The 22,309-nt window shown below is 47.1% G+C and overlaps 1 protein-coding gene across 5 annotated transcripts in view; it reads left to right on the forward strand.

Annotated features, from left to right (window-relative positions):
- Positions 1–20,409, forward strand: part of FXYD6 (FXYD domain containing ion transport regulator 6) — a 32,658-nt gene extending 12,249 nt beyond the window's left edge. Inside the window, exons 1-8 of one of the 5 annotated variants that reach the window (XM_068554382.1) lie at positions 4,551–4,658; positions 14,595–14,657; positions 15,258–15,293; positions 15,414–15,488; positions 16,099–16,135; positions 16,911–16,960; positions 17,504–17,554; positions 19,165–20,409. In XM_068554382.1, coding sequence (XP_068410483.1) covers positions 14,600–14,657; positions 15,258–15,293; positions 15,414–15,488; positions 16,099–16,135; positions 16,911–16,960; positions 17,504–17,532 — 285 coding nt within the window. In that variant the 5' untranslated portion in view covers positions 4,551–4,658; positions 14,595–14,599 and the 3' untranslated portion in view covers positions 17,533–17,554; positions 19,165–20,409. Of the gene's footprint in view, positions 1–4,550; positions 4,659–14,594; positions 14,658–15,254; positions 15,294–15,413; positions 15,489–16,098; positions 16,136–16,910; positions 16,961–17,503; positions 17,555–18,913; positions 19,115–19,164 lie in introns of those variants that run through there. The other 4 variants (XM_068554379.1, XM_068554381.1, XM_068554380.1 and 1 more) reach the window with 4 other exon arrangements.
- The last annotated feature ends 1,900 nt before the right edge of the window (positions 20,410–22,309 follow it).

Here is a 22,309-nt window from a genome sequence, read left to right on the forward strand (position 1 = left end):
CCTTTTAGCAACAAGGGAGGGGCTGCGATTGGCAGCCCCCAGTAGACCTATAGCGCTGGAGTGGGGGTGGAGCTGTCTCCCCTCCAGAGGGGAAGGTGTGGGCAAATAACTGCCCGTGCACAGAGGCTAGTTCATCTAATCCTCACAGCTCCTGAGATGCCTGTTATTATTCCTGTTTTACAGTTTCAGAAGCAAAGGTTCTGAGACGTAGAGTGACTTGTTCAAGGCCCCAACGCCACCGGGTGGCAGAGAGGCAGGATGGTGGAGTGGTTCAAAGCGAGGACTCGGTTTGCAGGGCAGAAATAGAGGCACAGATGTAGAGAACAAACGTATGGACACCAAGGGGGGAAAGTGGCGGGGTGGTGGTGGTGGTGGTGGGATGAACTGGGAGATTGGGATTGACATATATACACTAATATGTATAAAATAGATAACTAATAAGAACCTGCTGTATAAAAAAATAAATAAAATAAAATTCAAAAATTCAGAAAAAAAAAAAGCGAGGACTCGGGAGCAAAGACTTTAGACAACTTGCTTAACCTTTCTGGCCTCAGTTTCTCCATCTGTATAATGGGAATGATCATAATCAGAGCCATTTCCTAGAACTACTGTAAGGATTGAATGAGTTAGTACATGTAAACCACTTAGAACAGTACTTGGCATGCCATGAATGCCTAATAAATATTAGGTATTGTTATCACAGAGCTTCACAGTTTACAAAGAACCTTCACATATATTATCTCACTTGACGTTTATAATAGCCTTGGAAAGTAGGCAGGGGAGTTGGCTGATCCCCCACTGCCCCCGACGCCATGCTCTCACCTCTGACCTAATAAATCCCATAATCTGTTACAAAAAAAATCACCCTCTCCAGTGTACAGCTCTCTATCCAACAAGGGGATAGAAATTCTCTCTTGGGGGTGAGCTGGCAGGCACTGTCCATGCTGCTGTCTCTTTCTCTCGTGAGTATGTATGAAGCCAACAATGTTAGAGGGCTTGCTTGGTAGATGTTCACCCAGAGGCAGGAGCCCCCTCTTTGCAGAGTTCGTTTGATTCTCTCAGGAGGCTGAGCCTTGCAGCCTAAGCCCACTGGACTGGGCAGGAGTAAGGAGCAGGGTGGCAGTTGCTTGGGAGGTAAAGCCCTCTGGGAGCAGCAGTGCAGGTGGCCCATCATGGCCCTTTGCCCCTGAGTGGGTGTGAGCCCTCCCCTGGGATGTGGGGCTGGGCGGGCTGGAATCCAGGGCTCACAGCAGGAAGATTACCCTTTCTACCCCCAGCAGGGAGGCAGACTGAGCTGGGCAGAAGCCTGGGATCCAGCTCTCACTCACCAGGGCACTGCTCTTTCTCTGCCTCAATTTGTTTCCCTTTAAAATGGGTTTGATGGTAACACATATTTCATAGGCTACTTTTAAAGATTAAATGAGAATGAATATTTAAAGTAGTAAGAATAGCACCTGACCTGTATGCTGTTTATCGTGATTATTATTATCATTTCTTATATCCAATCCAGGCCCCAAGCTAGGCTTCAAATATGGGCTTCCCATCCCAGAGTTTTCATTTCCTTCTGTAGTGTCCATAGAATGATTCCAGTGCCGCCGGCAGAGCTCTGTCCCCACCCCCAAACTCCCACCAGCACCTTGCTTATTCCCACTGCCAAGCTCATTGCTGGTCGACTCACCTTAAAGACTCACGCGTCTTGGCTCCACCTTCCCTTTCACACTGCGGTCCAGGCTGCTGCCCCCGGAAGTATGCAGTGTGAGTGGGGCTGGGCTTGTGTAGCCGCAGGAGCTCCAGCCCTGAACATCCCTGAGGTTCATGTCCTCCAGCCATTGGCTCCAGGGTCCTGCTTCATGCAGATGGACCTGGGGTCTCAGGCACACTGGCCTGGGGGGCAGCATTGCACGGGGGCTTTTACAGGCCAGTAGGCTGCAGCTGTTTCTTGCAGCTATTATGAGGAAAGGGAATTTTGAGCCTTCCAGAAGGAGCCAAGATGGAGAAGAATCACCTTACATTTTACAAAAACAGATGATGAAACTTGGTCATGGCTTTGGGTCACTGTTTGCTTCGAGGTCAGAGGGTGTAGGGCACACAGTGGGGGTTTGAGGCCATGGTGCGGTCCCTGCCTCTGTTCCAGGCCATTGGTCACATGGGTCACGAGGTGAGGGGCAAATACTTGCCATCCTGAAAGCAGCCTGGTGCAGAGAAGGTGGAGAGAAGTGCTGGGCTCAGCCAGGAAGGACCCCGAAAAGCCCTCTGGAGCGCTGCCAGACAGAGCAGTCAAGTAGGTGATGACTGTCCTTTTGTTCTTTGCTTTCTTTTTCTCCTGTACATAAAACCCCAAGAGAACTTTGAACCAAAGCATCTAAGTTGGGAAGCAAAAGGTGCTGAGCCGTTTAGAGAGGAAAAGGGCAGCTGCGTGTGAGTGGAGGTGATGGTTTGCTTGAGTGCCGAGGATGCCTGGCTGCCCCAGCAGGGATGGGGAGCAGGGGGCTGAAGGGGTGCCAGAGAAGATCAAGGGGAACATTCCAGCCTGTCCAGCCTGGAGGCATCAGGACACTGATGTTCTCATAAGAGCACAGCGCGTCCCAAAGCCAGCCCGGGGGGGTGGGCCTCATCTGTTTGTGCTGACCGCTCCCCCAAGCCTCATTCCTGAGCATGTGTGATAAGGACCGAGAGTGCCATTCATGGTGGGCACGCACGGCCCTTTCATAGAATCCGAGGCTAAAGAGGCCTGAAAGGGCTGCTGGAGCCAGGCCCCTGTCTCCAAAAAGATCTGAACACAAATAGATCACACTCCCTGCCCTCTATTTTCCTCCCAAACAGTAAGACTTACTAATGTCTTAGGAATATAAAGAATATATACCTCTTTGCCCATAAATCAGACCAGTTTGTCTGTGATAATTTTTGGTCCTGGGCCTTTTCTGTTTTCAGTCCTTAGCCTGGTCTTAGGCCATTCAGATCCACGCTACAGTGATACCTACCTGCACCAAACTCACCCACACAGCACAGCCGGGATAATCAGAAAGGACTATTCTGACCATCTCTCTGCCCCCTGTTGAGAGAGTGAGGAGTTGGGCTCCAAGCCTTCTGAAGGCCCTTTCTGGATGTGGTTCCATTACTCGCCTTCCCTGAAGCCAGCACTGCCCCCCGACATCTGACCAACCAAAGGTGGTCTTTTATTTTTGGTTTTGTTTTTGGCCGTGCCACGCGGCTTGCAGGATCTTAGTTCCCCGACCAGGAATCGAATCTGTGCCCCCTGCAGTGGAAGCGTGGAGTCCTAACCACTGGCCTGCCAGGGAATTCTCCAAAGATGGTCATGGAGAGCCCAGGAGCCTGGAAGTGCTTCTCTTCTCCTCGCCTCACTGCCCTCGTCACCCGCATTCCTACAGGTGCCTTGTCTTCTTTCCTGGCTCCGGCTGGGCTGCCCGAGGACTCTCAGGCATTGCCCAGCCTTCCCTGCTGCCCTCACTGTGCTCCTCTCCTCCAGCCCTGGCCTGCCCACTGCCCAATCCCAGCAGACCAGAGCAGTAGGCAGGGGCTGGAGGCATGGGTTCTGGGCCCGGCTCTGCCCCGGACTAGCTGGATGAATTGGCTGCCATCACTCCTCTTGGGGCCCCAGTCTCCTCAAATAAAAAGTAAGAGCTTTCATCTCAATCATTCTAACTCACTGGCATTCTGTGATTCTAACTCCATCTGGTAAACCTCAGATCTTGGTTATATCCTATTTATATACAGTGGAATTTTCTTTTAACCAGCTTCTTTGTCGCAAAGGTTTGGATATGTCATAGGCTAAATCATACAATAACATGTCTAGGGTAACCTGTTAGCCTAAACATTGGGGGCTCAGGCATTCTGTGACCCCATAAAAGGCTCCCTTCTGGCATGTCCTGTCTGGAGAGGGGACCTCATCTTTCTTTGGGGATCCTGCCAGTACCCAGGCCTTGATGATACCCCTGGGCATGTTTTTGATGGGCTGAACCCAAAGGAAGGCAAGCAGGTGGGATGGGAGGGATTGGAGGTGAGGCCTTGGGGGCTGAGTGAGACAGAGAGGAGGTTGGGATAATGATGTACCACTGTAATTTGGAGCCTATGCATTTTAAAGGGAGGTCATTTCTGAGTTATTTTCACAATAGAACTGGGTATTCTGATCTACCTCACTGCTGCGTGGAATCAAAAATAATATAGCATGACGCTATATCATCAACTAGTGGCTTCTCTTTCTGAGCAGCTTTTACCCAGCAATTATGTGAAATTATGTGACTCAGTATGGAAAGATAATCACCGGAGAAACTCTTCTGATTGCTTTCTCCTGCACATGCAGAAAAGCAAGTGTGCAGACAGCAGAAAGATCAGGGAGGAAAATTATCATGGATGTGCTATTGCCACCGAAAGTGTCAGCTGTTTACCAATGTAGAGATAAATGAGAGCATGGAAAGGAACAGAAAAATGAATGGAAAATCAATTTTTTCTCAGACAATGCTACAGAGGAAGCAAAATGTGGCTGGTTCCATTTTCTAGGTGGGGATGATCTGAATGGTCTAGAGTTCAAGACCCCCCATCTAACAGTGATGATTTCGCCAGAGCCCCATCCCAGGGAGCCAGTTCCTCAGGCACCCCCAGGTAGGGGGTCCGTGACCTCACATGCACAGGAAGCTAAGGTAATATTCCTGAACCCCCTCTCCCAGCTCCACCCAATTCTGCCTTGCTTTTTCGTCTTCCAAAGATCCCTCCATCCTTTCTTCCATCTACTTCTTAAACTCTGTGGCCTGGAAATGAGATGTACCACTTCTACCACCTCTAATCTCTCCCTCCCCATAGCCAGCCCCAGGCAGCCCAGCTTCCTTTCTGGGATAAAGGAATGTGTGGGAACCGGGAGGGTGTAGGACACTGAGGGGCCGTTGTGTGCGAGGGAGGGAAGGCAGAGAGAGAGTCCCTTGGTGCATCAGTGCGAGAAAGGCGTTTTGTGTCCTGTCAGAGGCTCTGTATGTGTACTTGGCCACTCGACTCGGGGGCAGTGCCAGGGGTACCAACAGGATTGTAAAAAATGGGTGTGGGGAGCCAAGAGGCACCCTGAGGAAGCTTGTGCTGAGGTGTGGCTGGTATAGTCCAGGCCTGGGCAGCAGCTTGAGGGAGGGAAGTTGGTCCCTTTTCAAATCTGTAACAGTATTTCTTCCAGCTCACTGTAACTTGATCTGGAATGTTTTCTTTAGAATACAAAGACAGGTCTTTACTCTTTAGCCTGGCATTCAAGATCCTCTAGAGGCTGTCTCCCAACTGTCTTATCAGAATTCTTACCACCCACACCCTCATGCTTTACACAACCCAATTATTCACTGTTTTGGAAGGTATCTTACTCTAGAAATGGCAAATACTTTGCAGATGGCTGTCACGGCCCCCTCCGGCGCTATGTAGACATTACTCATGGATGAAGGCCCTCTCTCCTGCCCCACTTCATTCAGAATCCTTCTGAGGAAGCCACTTCAGGCGGCCACTATTTTTTTTTTTTTTAATTTGTTTTTGGCTGCGTTGGGTCTTCGTTGCTGCGCGCGGGCTTTCTCTAGTTGCGGTGAGCAGGGGCTACTCTTCGTTGTGGTGTGCGGGTTTGTCATTGCGGTGGCTTCTCTTGTAGTGGAGCACGGGCTCTAGGCACGCGGGCTTCAGTAGTTGTGGCACATGGGCTCAGTAGTTGTGGCTTGTGGGCTCTAGAGCACAGGCTCAGTAGTTGTGGCGCACAGGCTCTAGAACGCAAGCTCAGTAGTTGTGGCGCATGGGCTTAGTTGCTCCGCAGCATGTGGGATCTTCCTGGACCAGGGCTAGAACCCGTGTCCCTTGCGTTGGCAGGTGGATTCTTAACCACTGTGCCACCAGGGAAGCCCAGGTGGCCACTACTGAATGAAGTACCTTGAGGTTCCACTTGAACTGAACTTGAACTTGAATACTATTTGTTACCCCCGCTTCCCATTTTCCCTTCTCACTGCCTTTGCTCATGCTGTGTCCTCTGCCAGAGTGCCCTTCCTCTTGTCTCTTCTTACCCCTGTCCATCAAAATCCCATTCTGCTTTCAAGGTTCAGCTGAAATGTCAACTCCTCCATGGAAACGTCCCAGGTCTCCTGTTGTATTCCCTGCTCCCCTTTTCCGTGCCCTGCTGGCTGATCCTTGAATGTAGTCTCTGCCTCTTGTTAAGCTCTCTTCACACTTGCTGATACACCAGAGCCCTCTGCTTTCAAACCTTGCCACCCTGTCCTGTTCACCTGTTTATCCCTTGCAGAACCCGGGATCGTATAACCCCGTCTAGGAATTCAGTGTGTATGTGTGGGGGGGGATTAACTTGAACGTGAGAATCTATGGAGGTGATTGGGGGGAGCTGAGAGGAAGGTGTAGCAGTGACTAGTGGCCTGGAACCCTTGATATGAGTCCTTCCTACTCCCAGGAGGGACCCTGCTTGCCTAATAACCCCTCTCCTGGCTAGAAGCAAGTCCCAGCTGCTACCCCCGTTCAAGGGGAGGGCATTACACAAAGGTTTGAATGCTAGGAGGTTGGAATTATTGGGGATCACATTAGAGTCTGTTCACCAGAAGGGTAAAATTATAAACAAAAACTGAGTTTATAACTAACAGATCTTCATTAAAGAAAATTCTAAAAGATGTTCTCCGGGAATTAAGAAAATGGCTTGATGGATGTCTGAGATTCAAAAGGAATCATGAACAAATGAGTTAGTAAATAAGTTGTATTAGTTATCTGTTGCAACATAACAAATTACCCCCAAACTCAGTAGCTTAAAACAACAAACATTTGTTATCTCACACAGTTTCTGAGGGTCAGGAGTCAGGCAGCAGCGTAGCTGGGTGGTTCTGCTTGAGGTCTTTGACGAGGTTGCAGTCAAGCTGGCAGCCAGGGTGGCAATCAGTGAGAGGCTGGAGAACCTGCTTCCATGCTCACTTACATGGTTCGTGGCAGCCTTACTTCCTAGTGGGCTTTTGAACTGCGGCTCTCAGTTCTTTGCCATGTGGGCCTCTCCACAGGGATGCCTGAGCATCCTTAAGACATGGCAGGTAACTTTCCCCAGAGCAAGCAATCCGAGAGAGAGAGAGCAGGAAAAGAAAGCTGTGGTGCCTTTTATAATCTAATATTGGAAGTGATGTATCAGTTCTGCCATATATTATTGGTCACACAGACTAACCCTGGTGCACTGTGGAAGGGGACTATACAAGGATGTGAATACCAGGAGGTACTGGGGGCTCACTTGAAGGCTGGCCACTATACACATGGGTGAATCTAAACAAGTGTTCTTTCCAAGAAATAGAAACACTAATATCTGTTTCATAGGATTAAGAAAAGAACTGAAAATTTGTACAGTAATAGCATATATATCATGAAGGGGGCGATTTGTATTTTTCAAGAAGAGTATTTTACCTAATAACTATTATACATTTTAACTTTAGACTTTTAAAATCTTTGCTAAATCGAATACTGTTTTGGTCTGTTCAGAGGCTGCTATAACAGCATACCATAGACTAGATGGCTTATAAACAATAGAAATTTATTTCTCACAGATCTGGAGGCTGGAAAGTCCAAGATCAAGTTGCCAGCAGATTCAGTATCTGATGAGGGCCTGCTTCCTGGTTCATAGACAGCGTCTCCTCACTGACCCCTCACATGGAAGAAGGGGCAAGAGGGCTCTCTGGGGTCTCTTTTAGAAGAACACTAATCCCATCATGAGGGCTCCCCCTACTCATGGCCTAATCACCTCCCAAAGGCCTACCTTCAAATACCATCTCATTGAGGATTAGGTTTCAACATATGAATTTTGGGAACACAAACATTCAGTCTATAGAAAATACAAATGGTAAAATTCCAAAGGTAACCACTAAAAGACTAGAAATAACTTGTGTAATTTCTCAAGCAGTAGAGGGAGAAAATGAATAAGAAAAAAAAAAAGTCAAAAGAGAAATACACATAAGAAAAGTAGGGAAAAACAGATGGTAGAAATCAGACCAAATATGTCAATAGTCACAATAAAGTTAAATGCAGTAAACTTGACAGTTAATTATCAGGTTGAATTTTTAAAAATCTAGCTCTTTACATTTATAAGATGGTAAGATACACACAATGTGTAAAGACACAGAAAGGTAGAAAGTAAAATGGAATTTAAGACAGGATCCCTATATAATCCTAAAAGATCCAACTCACAGGACAACGTAACAGTTTTAAACTTTCTGTTACAATATTGTGAGAAACACAGGGATAAATTTATATATCCTTCCTCACAGTGGTAGATTTTAAAGCACCTATCTCAGTTTTTGGTAGGTCACACAGTCAAAAGCTGAGAAAATATATAGAAATTTAAATAACACCATTAATAATCTTAATTTAATGGGCATATAGAACTTTTTGCCCAACAATGAAGGAATTACACAGAATATAATTTTTGAAATAAATAACCGTATACTAGATCATAAAGCAAGTCTCAGTAAATTTCAAGGTATCTATATCCTACAGACCACATTCTCTGACCTCAGTGCACTTGTTAGAAGTCAGTCACAAAGGCAAATTAAAGATCACTATACATTGGGACATTTTAAAAACATGCTTCTTAATGCACAGGTCAAATAAATTATAATGCAAGTCTAAAGTACTAAGAACTAAACAATAATCAAAAAGCCACATTTCAAAGCTTATATTTGGAGTGAAAGTGGCACTTAGAGGGTTATATAGTCTTTTTATTTATTTATTTATTTATTTATTTATTTATTTATTTATTTATTTATTTAGGGCTGCGTTGGGTCTTCGTTGCTGCGCGCTGGCTTTCTCTAGTTGTGGCGAGCAGGGGGTACTCTGTTGCGGTGCATGGACTTCTCATTGCGGTGTCTTCTCTTGTTGCAGAGCATGGGCTCTAGGCATGCGGTCTTCAGTAGTTGTGGCACATGGACCTCAGTAGTTGTGGCTCGCGGGCTCTAGAGCACAGGCTCAGTAGTTGTGGCGCACGGGTTTAGTTGCTCCATGGCATGTGGGATCTTCCTGGACCAGGGCTCGAACCCGTGTCCCCTGCATTGGCAGGCGGATTCTTAATCACTGTGCCACCAGGGAAGCCCTGGTTATATAGTCTTAAATGCTGATATTAGAAAACAAGAAAGGCTAAATATTAATGAACTAGGCATCCAACACAAGATAAATCTAAAGAAAAAAACAATAGAATAAACTCAAAGAACCTATAAGGGCAGAATTAAGAATAAGTTAAAACACACTATAAAGAGGATCAATAAAACCAAGAGTTGGTTCTGTGAAAAGACTAATAAAATAGTTAAATTTCTAGTGACACCGTTCAAGAAAGGAGTTGTCACAAATAAACAATATTAAGAATGAAAAAAGGACATAACTACAGATCCAACAGAAATGAATGATTTCTAATGATAACTAGAAAATACTATAAACAACTTTATGACAATAAATTTGAAAGCAGAAAAGGGCAAATTTCTATAAAGATTATAACTCACTAACTATATAAAAGAAGAAATAGAAATCTTAAGAGTGTCATAGCCATTAACTAATCGAATAGGCCAGTTAAAATCATCCCACAAAGAAAATACTAAGTCAGGTGATTTTACAGTTTAGTTCTACCAAACATTCAAAGAACAGACTATTCCAATCTTCTGCAGACTCTTCCAGGGAATAGCAAGAGAGGAAATACTTGTTCTGTGAGGCCAGTACTACCATGATGCCAAAACCAGACAAGGTAAATACAATAAAATAAAAATTGCAGCCCAATCTCACTCACGCACATAAATGCAAAAATTGTAAACAAAATATCAGCAAACCAAATCGATCAGTTTATTAAAAAGATAATACAGTGGTTTCATCCCAGAAATGCAAGGATGATTTAACGTTAGATAATCTGTACATACAATTTACTCCGTTAATAGATTAAAGGTTAAAAAACATAGATGTAGAATACTTGTTCATAATTAATATAAAACAGAAACATCTTGGAAACCCAGGATTAGAGGGGAACTTCTAAAGCATTAGAAGAAATCTATTTAAAATTAGTAATTTAATTTTTTATCCCATTATACACACACACACGCACACACATATATCACATTTTCGTTATCCATTCTCACCACACACAAACAAAAGGTAATTATGTGAGGTGATGGAGGTGTTAACTAATTTTATTGTGGTGATATTTTGCAATATATGCATGTATCAAATTGTCACACTGTACACCTTAAACTTACACAATGTTATAATGTCACATCACAGTAAGCTGGGGAAAGATTAAAAATAAGCACACACACAAGTAAAAAAATTGGTGATAAGACTGTATGTGTGTCAGTGTCTATTATCACTGCTTCTATTCTATATTTTACTATAAGTTCTAGCAGTACAGTATGACAAGAAATAGAAATAAACAGTGTAAGTGTTGGAAAAGAAGAAGCAATCCTGTATCATTTACAGATGATAAGTCCACAGAAAACCCAAAAGAATCTATAGGTAAATTATTAGAAATAGAAAGAGAATTTAGCAAGGTTATTGAATTTAAGATCAGCGTATACAAATCAATTGCCTTTCTCCATACCAGCAAAAATTAGAAAACACACACGAGATAGCACTTAAAATAGCAATAAAAATTATAAGGTACCTAGCAGTATATCTAACAGAAGATGTGTAAGACTTAGATGAAAGCATTTATTAAAACTTTATTAAAATACATTGAAAGGACCTAAACAAATGAAAAGATTTATTTATAGAGAGGAGACTCAAGATCACAAAAATGTCAATTGTCCCCATATCGTTCTATAGATAGATGCATTGCAGTTCCAATGAAAATCCCAACGATTTTAGATGAATTTGACAGGCTGATTCTAGAATTTATATATAAGAGCAAAAGACCAAGAGTAGCAAAGACATCCCTGAAGGAAGAGGCAAGAGAGGCAGAGAAGAAAGGAGAAAAAGAAGAAGAAGCTTCTCCCACCACATGGGGAGATTACCGTAAAGCTGTAGTAATTGAGACACTGATTTTGTTGCAGGTATAGACAAACTGACCAGTAGATCCAAAGAGAAAGCCCAGAAACAGACCCACACCTGAATAGAAACCAGATACAGGACATAAGTGGCTGTGCACATCATGAGGGAAGATGTCGCAGATGGTGCCAGGACAACTGGTTGTCAGATGGAAAAAGCAAGAATTAGATCCCGACCTCATGCCTTCCATAAACATCAATTCTGGACGGAATACAGATTTAAATGTAAAAGACAAAACTTTAAGATGTTTAGAAGAAAATTCTTTGACTCAGGGTGACAAGGAATATCTTTAAACAAAACACAAAGATCATTGCATTCAATTACATTAGAATTAAGAAATTCTGTTCATTGAGAGACAATAAAAAAGTAAAAAGGCAAGGCACTAATTGGGAAGAGATACTTGTAATAGTTAATGACAAAGATTTAGTATCAAGAATAATAAGTGAATAATAATAATGTCAACCCATTTGAAAAATTAGCAAAAGACATGAAAGGCACATCACTGATGAAGAAACAAGAAATGCAAATAAATAATCAGAAGCCCATCTCCATTACTAAGTAATCAAATTAAGACCATATTTTACACCTCTAGAATGGCAGAAATTAAGCAGTCTGATAATATCAAGTATTGATAAGGATGTAGAGTAATGGTAACGGTCATATGCAGCTGGTGGGATTTTAAATTGGGGGTGGTCACTTTGGAAAACAATTTGAAATTATTCCATAAAGTTTACAATTTGTATGCTATACAACCCAACAACCTCACTCCTAGGCTTATCTCTAGAACATAATTTTTCAAACTGCAGAGCGACCCATTAATTGATTAACAGGTCTAGGGACTTCCCTGGTGGCGCAGTGGTTGAGAATCCACCTGCCAATACAGGGGACATGGGTTCTAGCCCTAGTCCGGGAAGATCCCACATGCCATGGAGCAACTAAGCCCCTGCTCCACAACTACTGAGCCTGTGCTCTAGAGCCCACGAGCCACAACTGCTGATCCCACACGCCACAACTACTGAGCCCACGAGCTGCAACTACTGAAGCTCATGCACCTGGAGCCTGTGCTCCGCAACAAGAGAAGCCACTGCAATGAGAAGCCTGTGCACCGCAATGAAGAGTAGCCCCCACTCACCACAACTAGAGAAAGCCCGCGCACAGCAATGAAGACCCAATGCAACTAAAAAAAAAAAAAAGAAAAAAATTAATTAATGGATCTAGCCATTAATTGACTTAGCCACTTTTTAAAAAAAAGAAACAAAGTAGAATAGAAAATATCACAGGCCATCATTTGTACCAGATTCCAATGTAAAAAATATTTCATGTGAAAGTGATAGTGAAAAGATTTGAAAAACAGTGCCCTTGGAACTCTTGCCTGTGTGTGCTGGGCAACAAACACAAATATGTTTAAAAAAAAACTGCATTATTTATAATAGCACAAAATTGGGGGTAGGGAGATATCCATTGATAGGAGAATGGACCAATACATGATAATGTTTACCTGCACAATGGAATATTACACAACAATGAAAATGAATGAACTATGTTTATGAATGAATCTTAGAAATGTAACGTTGAACAACGACAAAGCCAGTCCCAGAAAAATAAACAAAATAATATAGAGCTCAAAAATCTCCACCAAACAATGTATTATTTAGATATATATGTGATAAATATATTTTTAAAAAGAAGAGCAAGTTATATATCCATACAATGGAATATTATTCAGCCATAAAAAAGTACTGATACATGCTACAGTATGGATGAACCTTGGAAACCCTATGCTAAGTGAGAAAAACGATGCAAAAGGACATGTATTTTATGACACTTTTATATGAAATGTCCAGAGTAGGCAAATCCATAGTGACAGAAAGTAGATTAGTGGTTGTCAGGGACTGGGAGAAAGGAAAGATGGGAAATGACTGCCAGTGGATACCAGCTTTCTTTTTGAGATGATGAAATGTTTCTTAGTGCTGATGGTTGCACAGTTTTGTGAATATACTAAAAATCATTGAATCGTACATTTTAAAAGGATGAATTTCATGGTATGTGAATGGTATCTTAATTAAAATTTTTTTTTTAAAGAAGAGCAAGGGACTGATTAAAAATATATATTCAGGGTACTCTTTACTTCTGGGAGTAAGGCAGAGGGATGGGTTGGAGGAAAATAGAAGTAAATGTAGCAGTACGTATAAAGTTCTAGTTCTTAAGTTACTTAATGGGTGTTTCCTTTATGTTTCATTACATGTGTGTTACATATATTTTTGTACATATAAAATGTAACGTGAAACTTAAAAGAAATACAAATATTAAATGAAGTAGCATTCAAGGCAAATGACTGCCTTGTGAGAAATGCTCCTTGAATTGGGAGTCCAGAGTTCTGGGTCTGTGCCTTGGCCTGGCTCTGGATGGAGCTGTTCTGACCTCTGCTGGCTGGGAGGTGAAGGGCAGCTGGGGGCTGCCAGCTGCGGGGCCGGAACGGAATAGGGCGTGAACCGACAGAGCAAGCATGGTCCTGGCCCCTAGACAGTGTGCAGGGGGTTAGGCCGCTGCCAGTCTCACCCCACTAAGAAAGAACAAGCAGCCTTGGGCTTTCGTGTTTCGGGTTTCATTCCCCTTTCCTCTCTGGCTCTTTACCACATTCCTTTAATTAAGCGCAGGAATGAGGTGTAACTGCACCGAAATCCATCCCTGGGAGGGACCAACTGGCCCTGCCCCCTGCCTCCATCCAGGGGCCACTGACCCCAGAGACCAGGGCCTTGAGCTCATGAGCAGAAGTCTCAGGCCCCTTCTGGGGAAGGAGACGCCAGGGCGCTGATGCTCAGAGAGCCTGTCTCCGTGCTCCCTTTGTTTAATCAAACCACCTATCTGGAGGATTATGAACTAAAGTCTATAGGAAGAGTTGACCTGGGCACTTTGGAGGTGAGAGCGTGTGGGGTACCTTGGTGGAGAGCTGTCAGCATTTCACGGTTTACTCTAAAGAGTCCAGGAAACAGCAGGCCTTCCTCCCCAACCCCTGGCTGGACTAGGGGGGCATTGGCTTATCTGCCCCATTTAATCTGATAGAAAGAAGAACTTCCGCCAGTGGGTCTCGGTTGTAGGGAACCAGGCCAGGAAGTCCCAGACGTCTTAATGAGCTAGAGATGGCCACGTCTCTAGGTGGCCCAGAGAGGAGGACACAGGTGAGGTGATCTCCCAAGCCCTTGGGGTTTTATGGCTTCCGCACCAGAGAGGCAGCTGGGCAGAGGCGTTCCTGAGCTGCGTTGGGATCCAGACTGTGCCGCTCGCTACCATGAGTGTCCTTTCACCTCCTTAAGCTCAGTCTTTTCACCTGCAAAATGGGTCAGTCACAGTGCCTGCTGGTTGAACTGATTCTGTCGTAATTGAACTCATGCGTGCAGAGCACTCCGTAAGGAGTCTATAAATGTCAGCTGCTTTGGCTTTGTTGTCCGACCTCACACCGTGTGGAGAGAGCTCAGAGTCGGGGTGGGAATCTGATTGGGGCCCTCGGCGGGCTGAGGGTTAGAGTGGGGAGTCTCTTACCGAGAGAGTCATTTCCCTCCCTCCGTCCCCAGACGCCATGGAGGTGGTGCTGCTCTTCCTGTGTGGCCTGCTGGCCCCAGCGGTCCTGGCCAATGGTAAGTACCCCTTTCTGGTGGAAGGTCCAGGCCCTTTGGGACACTAGGGTTGGAGGGGGACTCTCAGATTCTACATGTCTGACCAGCTGTCCCGCCTTTAGTTAGCAAAGAAAGTCCTGGAAGGCAGCAGCTAACACAGCCCCTGTTCCAGCCTGCCCACCTCTCCCCACGGGCTCCAGCCCTCAAGCCCACCAGGTCCCTGTAGACTTTTAACCTGAACTTTGGGAGTCAGACTCGCACATCAGTCTCTAGATTGTGCAAGTCACATGTCCTAACGTGGTCTCGGTTTCCCCACCTATAACAAGAGGAGAATAGACCCTGCCTTTTGATGATGACGTAAGATAAAAAGGAGCAATAAATGTGGATGCTGTGAATGCAGACTCTGATTGGTGCTCTGAGCTGCACCTGCCTTTGGCTTCCAGGCTGGCCCTGGCAGGCGGGCCCACCCTTCCGTGCTTCTCTGGGTATCTCTGCTTCATGGGCCCTGTTTCCCAGGAATTCCCTTGTGGGGAGTGAGGCCTGTAAGACAAGGTAGGATATTTGGGAATCAGGATGTGTAGCTGTCTCCCTCTTGTCCACACCTGTTTGTTTTTCTAGCAGCTGAGCAGGAGAAAGAAAAGGACCCTTTTCATTACGGTGAGCAGGGACGGCGACCCTGGGTGGGGAGGGGGAGGCACAGCCCCATCCAGGGGAGGGATGGACATGCTCTTCCTGGCCCTTCCCCTCTTCCATCTCTCACTCTTGTTCCGTTGGCAGACTACCAGACCCTGAGGATCGGGGGATTGGTGTTTGCTGTGGTCCTCTTCTCGGTGGGGATCCTGCTTATCCTAAGTAAGTTTGTTTGTTCCTTTGTTCACTCTAAGGGCGACGTCTGCAGCTGTGAAGTGAGTGGCGAACAGTGTAAGAGACTGGCGGTTCTCTTTCCTGGAGAGGGAAGGAGCCTGTCTGTCTTCCTAGTTATCTCCAGGGCCTAGTACACTGCTGGGCACATAATAGGTGCTCAGTGAAACAGTGAAGAATGAACAAAATCAGTGCTCGATGAAAACAAGCACAGATACGAAGGGGCGGAGGTGGCTGTCCCGGTGCTGTACCCATCAGAGCGCGGGTCGGGGAGTCACAGGAGAGGGGACAGGGGCTGTCCTTAGAGTGCTCCGAGGGGCGTGCCCCTGCGTGTGTTTCCCCTCGTGAGCCTGGGCTGCACGCAGCTGTCTGCGTTTACACGGTCAAGCAGACGGTGGTGCTGTAGCCATCCAAGCTGCTGACGGTTGAACCCTGGCCTCCGAAGAGCCCTGCTCCAACCAGGGATCGCTGCACGCAGCTGTGCAAACCGTGCAGTGCCCAGGAGTCGGGGCTGCTGTTCGCACGGTCCCACAGACTCACCGGGCGGCCCTGCTGTGGCTAAGCCAGGACATTGACCTTGGATGGTTTCTTTGCCTTTCAGGTCGCAGATGCAAGTGCAGTTTTAACCAGAAGCCGCGGTAAGGATGCCATGGCTGTGGACATCTGGGGTGATGACACTAAGAGGGGACAGGGAGGGGCCTGTGGTGTGTGACCCCAAATGAGTGTGCTTTGGGATTCTTGTCTCAGAAACAGGCTGTGTGTGTTGGGGTAGATGTAGAAGTTTTGAGGATTGTCAGGCAGCCTTTGGGGCAAAGGAGAGGTCAAAACATCAAGGGTTAGCCCATCCTTCTTTTTTCTGATGTATGTGTGGGGTGGGGGAAGGGGGAGAAGATGCTGGATCCTTGTCCGGTGGCCCTTGAGTTGGGCTTGGGAGAAGGGAAACAGAGGGCCTCCGGACCTCTCTTGAGATCTGTCTCCTCTCTTCAGGACTTGTGACACTGCCCTGTGGTCACCTGCTCAGGAGGTTCTTTGAGCTTTGTGGAATCTTGGGCTTCCTTTCACCCACCCTCTACCTCCACCTAAGGGCACAACCCATTAGCCCACCATGGTGACCCAGGGCAGCGCTGACCTCAGGAGTCCAAAGTCTGTGGCAGGACACAACCCGATGCCCCATGCAGGCCTAGGCCATCCCTTCCCAGTACTTAGCTCTCTCAGGGGCCGACATTGAAGGGTGCCTGTAAGTTCCCCTGACTACATCCCCTTTGGCCCTGGCCTCCCCCGCCCCGTGGTGATCCACCATGACTTGGAGGAGACGGATCCCAGGGTCCTGGAGGGCGAGGGCGAGGTGAGTGGCGATGCTCTCTGGGTTTGCCCTGGAGACCTCTGATGGGCTTGCCTTTCCTCCTCTTGCAGGGCTCCAGGGGACGAGGAGGCCCAGGTGGAGAACCTCGTCACTGCAAATGGTAAGTGTCAGGCCCACCCGCCCAGGTGGGATGGAGGGAATGGACAAGGGTTCTCCTACAGCTTGAGGGTGGGGGACGGTTGCCAGGTGCCGTCGTCTCTTGAGAGCTGGCCGGTCAGACGTGCTCCCATAGTGCCAGAGTGGGGGGGTCCCCAGGGCCTCTGCTCTGCATCACTCCCTCACCTCCACCAACAGGCTGCTGCTCCTGACGGCTGCTATTTACAGGGAATCCGCTTAGTGTTTGGCATGATACAAAGTGCTTCACTTCTCATTTAATGGGCGCACAGCCCCATGAGGTAGGCATCACTCTGCACATTTTACAACCAAGGGGCTCAGAAAAGTTAAGGAACGTGCCAGGTTCTCTAACAAGCGAATAACAGGACAAGGATCTGCCCCAGGTCTGTCTGACTCGAAATCCACATGAGTCACCTTTGCGGTGCAGGTCAGGCTCCCCCAGAGACAGGCACAGTCACGGCTGCTGCAGGGGGTGGCCCGCTGGGGTGAGGGGTTCATTCACTACCCTCCATTCTGGTTCTCTTTCCAGCAACGGAGCCCCAGAAAGCAGAGAACTGAAGTGCAGCCCTCAGGCACAAAGGTGAGATGCTGTCTACCTGCATCCTCCTGTCACCATCACCGTTCTGACTGAAGTCTGGCCGAGGAGTCATCAGGGAAGAATTGGGCTAGCTTTTGCAACGCGCACAGCTTTCATTATGAGCTGTGCTCTGACGAGGCTCGTGCCTGAAGAGTGATGAGACAGACGGATTGAAACCTCCCAGGTGTACCACACACACACACAGAATGAGCAGTCGGGAAATAGAGCTTCCATACAAGCCAGCGGTCAAGTTGATAGGGGGCCATCCTAGCTACCACGTGGGCATGACTTGGGAGAGAATTAGAGTCAGTGAAATACTCCTAATATCAAAGTAGCATAAAGACAATGGCTTTCAGTGATGATTCAGAAAGTACCTTCGGGCCGCTTTTTAAAGTTAACATTTTATTTTTAAACTTTCCAACCCTACACAAAAGTAGGGAGAATAGTATATGACCCCTCCCATACCAGCATTATCAGTTCTTGATGTTAAGGGACACTGTTTTTAGTTCCATATAGTATCCATTTCCATTGTTCATTATATCAACAGTAATGCAGGAAAGTAATAACTTAAATGCTTTACAGTTTTCAAAATGCTGCCACAAACACAAACTCACTCAAGCCTGCCAGAAGATGTAAGAAGGACAGGTAGGGTTTAGCCCCATTTTAAAGATGAAGAAACTGAGGTCAGAGAGAGTAGCCATACATATAGTAAGTAACAGGCTGGAACTCGAGCTCAGGGCTTTGTAGTTGAGTGCTGCATTTCACTACACCCCTCTGCTCCTGCCCGTCTCCCTTTATGACATACCCTGGCATATACTGGGGCGTGGTGGGGATCAGTCTTCTATCAGCTCACTTCTGCCTTCTTTTCCACACAAATAAGGGATATACTTTATCCTAAATCGTAAGTTAAAGGAGATTTCTGGATGTAAAATCCCTGATACACCAGCTTTTACCGTCATGGTAATAACACAGGGTACTTGTGGAGCATTTGAATTCTTTCCTAAGGGTGGTCAGAGTGGGGCTCATTACCTCCTATCTTCTAGCTGGGCCTCGGGAAGGTTAAGGATGCCTCAGTTTGACATGGCCATAGATCCAATCCAGGAGGCAGGCATCCCAGCTGCAGCTCGGTGTTCTGTCTATGTCGTGGCAGCTGGCAGCTCGGAATCTGGGGAGCAGTGTGGGAAGGCTCCAGGGAGAGAGCCTTGAGCCAGCAGTTGTCTTTTTTTTTTTTTTTTTTTTTTTTTTTTTACTATAACTTCCTCGGAAACCCTGTTTTCCTGAGTCTCAAGGCTGTGAGCAATTCTTGGAGGTGTCCTGAGATAGAAACCCCGGGTTTAACAATTTCCTTTCCACATCTCCCAGGTTCCATCCCCCTGAGAGAGCCCCTCTCCTGAGCTCCACGCCCTCCTCCACCTTCATCTCCTGGCCCTGCTTCTCAGGCTCGTCCTCCTTGATTTACTGAGAACAAGGCACTTAGAGTGGGTCTCATCGTGGGAGTTTCCGTGGGCAGAGGGTCTGTCCTAATTAATGGCTGGGAGAAAAGCAGGTAAAGAGTTTTGAAAGGAAGCCAGAGTTTCGTTTTAATTTAAATTCTTTCTCACTTCAACCTCCAGATCCTGAAGGCAACTGCTTGAACCTTTAGATGCAAATGCTGATGCTTAAGAAAACAGGCCACTTCAGCAACAGATCTTTCCCCAGGAGAAGCCAAGAACTTGTGTGTCCCCCGCCCTCTCCCCAACCCCTCGACACCTGTCCTCAACTTAATGATGCAACCCCTGCCCCTCTGCAGCCTGTGGTCTCGTCCACCTCCTGTGATGTGTGTCTGTGTGTGTGTGTGTGTGTGTGTATGTGTGTGTCCGATGACTGTGGTCTTCGTGGCTGCTTGTTCGTGGATGACACTGTATTTTAGTGAACCTGGCCCCACTTTCCTGGGCAGGAGCTCAGCCATGTGGCTGTCAGCTCGTCTCTGGTCTTCATGGCCCCATCACCTTCCACTCCTGGGAGTCTGCTTTGTCCCTAAGAGACCAGTTCCTTCTCTTGATTTAGGGGTGGATGGAGGGGTTGGGCACGGGCGGGAGTCTCTGATTGGCTTGGGACTTGGGAAGGTTTACATCACCTTCGTGATCCTTCTACATGGCCCGTCTTCACTCCTTTTATAAGAACCTTGCTTCCACATTTGTCCCTGGACCAGCTCTCTTCTGAGGTCCCTTGGCAGTGGGAGGTTCCCAGCAAGGAGCTGATGAGCCCGCTTTGCCCTCGGGCAGCTACACCCCTTCCCTGGTGCCCATCTGCCCCACCTCACTCTGCCCCTGGGGAACGTGCCCCTTGCATATCTTCTCAGCAATAACCCCGTGGGCTCTGGAACCCTACTCCCTTCTCCAGCCTTCCCTGCTCCCAAGACGCCCATCTCTAGCCCAGCTCGTCTGGACTCAGACTCCTGTCCCTGACCTGGGGCTCTGGCAGGTGATGGCTAAAGGGGTGCATTCAGCTGGGGCCAGTGCTCTGGGGAGGGGCAGCTGGGAGAGCAGGGGTCCTTTGCTTCTCTGTCCACATCCCATTGGCCAGGCAGCAGCGGGGGCGCCTGCACCCTCTGCTCGCCTGTCACTGGCCAGAACGGCAAGTGCAGCGGCTGTGCTGCGGGTTAGGGACCCGGCAGGGCTCCGCGCAGCCCTGCTGCAGGGGGAACGGCACGAGGTCGAAGCTGGTGAAGAGAGTGGAAAATCAGACCCCGCCCCTCCCACTCATCGTGTTCTCGTGGAAACTAACCAAACCGTGCCGCTGTGACCAGGACTGCTGTTCTCTGTGTCGTGATCTCTCCTCAACAACGACGAAAGGAATAAAATACCACTTGTTTCCTAGTGGCTCTGAGCTGCTTTCCTTTCTGTGAAAGAACCTGAATATTTGTAGGGCCTGTGGTGCTTGAAGGGCTAAAGTGACCGTGTCCTTGGTCAGAAGGAGGAGGTGACAGCTGCAGGGCCAGCCGGGAGGTGTTTTATTTCTGGGAGTGTGTTTATTTCCGGGGATGTGTTTATTTCCACTGCTTGACCACTTAGCTCCTCCCCTGCTTCTCCTCGTGCCTCCCCTTCCTCTCCCTTCTTTTACCCGCACCCCTCCTCCTCACCCCTTCCTCCTCCTGCTTCCACCCCTGGTCAGTGGGTTCAGGCTCCACCCCATAGCTGGACCTGTGCCTCCCACATGCCCTGGAGAGAAGGGAATCACGATGGCTTGACCGAGGGCTTGCTGGCCTGGAAGGAAAAGTTCTCACCTGTCCCTTTGGTCAAGTCTGGGGCCACTACCTAAGGACTTGACAAAGAGGAGTGTGGGTAGGTTACTTGGGTTATGATCAAAGCCCTTTTACCCTTTCATCTTTCTCTAAACCCAAGTACCCCCTCCTCTGTGAAGACTTCTTGGACTTAAAGTAGATGAGTCCCTTCTTTCTGTGCTCCAGTCACACTGGTTCCTGCCTTTATCTTCATGTTGAATGCTCTGTGCCTTGGATCCCAACTGTAGAGGCCCGTTGGGTAATGTCCATCTGGTAGTGACAAAACAGATGGGGGGCATAGGGACCTGGGGTCACCTAGAGCTTCCTCCCAAAGACATTCCAATTCAGCTTTTTAAAAAGTACTGTTGGGCAAACAAATACAGCTGTGAGCTGATTCCCTTGGAGGATGCCCATGTGTGGCCCCCACCTCTACATGTTTTATGTGTCTTTATCGTGAGACCCAAATCCTAGAGGGCAAGGGCTATGTCTTGTTCTGACCTAAGAATGCCTGCAACACCTTACGTTCTCAAAAAAGTCTTCATAGGGTCTGCCTCGATTCTTTGAGTTGTTTGGAGCTGCAGACCCACAAGGCATGGGTCCTGAGGGACTTGGGGGTCCAGTCACTCGCCCCTGGCTACCCCTGGGACATCCGTGTTGCCTGTCCTCCTTCTCCACTGCTTGTGCCCTCAGTCCCCCAGGTCCTTGAAAAGACTGAGGCTTATAGTTGAGATCAAGCTCAGCATTGTCAACCCAGAGATCATGGTGGTTAAAACATCTCTGGTCATGCTTAAACTTTGGGAATAAGCTAATGACCCCCCCAATCATGGAACACTCACTATGTGTCATGGAATTTGTAGGCTTTGCAGCAATTTCAGAGAAAGGCTGGATGAAGATCCTTAGAGGCTCCAGGTACACAAAAGTTGGTGGGTACCTCCCCACATTCATTTGAAAAGAAAACATTAAACTACAAAAATAAGTGTAAGGAAGTCCAGCGGGGAGGTTCTGATTTTTCTCATAATAATTATGTTAACAATAGAGAATGGTAGTTCTCATCTCTAGCATAGATAGAAAATGGTTATCCCTACTCTGGCAGACTCTGAGAACCTACCTATTTTTCCTCCTGGTAATCCAGCATGATCTCTGAGCTAGATATTCACATTTTAGATTCTCTCTGATAAATTTGTGACTGGTCTAGGGCCACACGGCTGGCAGGTAGAGGAGCTAGGAGTTGAGCCCAGGCTGTCTGTCTCCAGAGTTCTTTATAATACACACGTGGCCTGGCTTCCTTCTTCGGGAGGCTGATATCCAGATAGAGGAAGAGGATCGTCTGGGCTGGTGAGGCTGCTTCTGGAGCCTGGCGGTCCCTTCAGGGCATAAACTAGCTGAACTGTGCTCTGAGGAGAGTCCTGTGAGAGGTGAGTGGTCTGGAAACAAGACACGTAAAGAACAGTCAAAGAAACTGATGATCAAAATAATAACAATAGTGAATGAATGAA

This window comes from Eschrichtius robustus, chromosome 11 (genome assembly GCF_028021215.1).
Source record: "Eschrichtius robustus isolate mEscRob2 chromosome 11, mEscRob2.pri, whole genome shotgun sequence".
NCBI lineage: Eukaryota > Metazoa > Chordata > Mammalia > Artiodactyla > Eschrichtiidae > Eschrichtius > Eschrichtius robustus.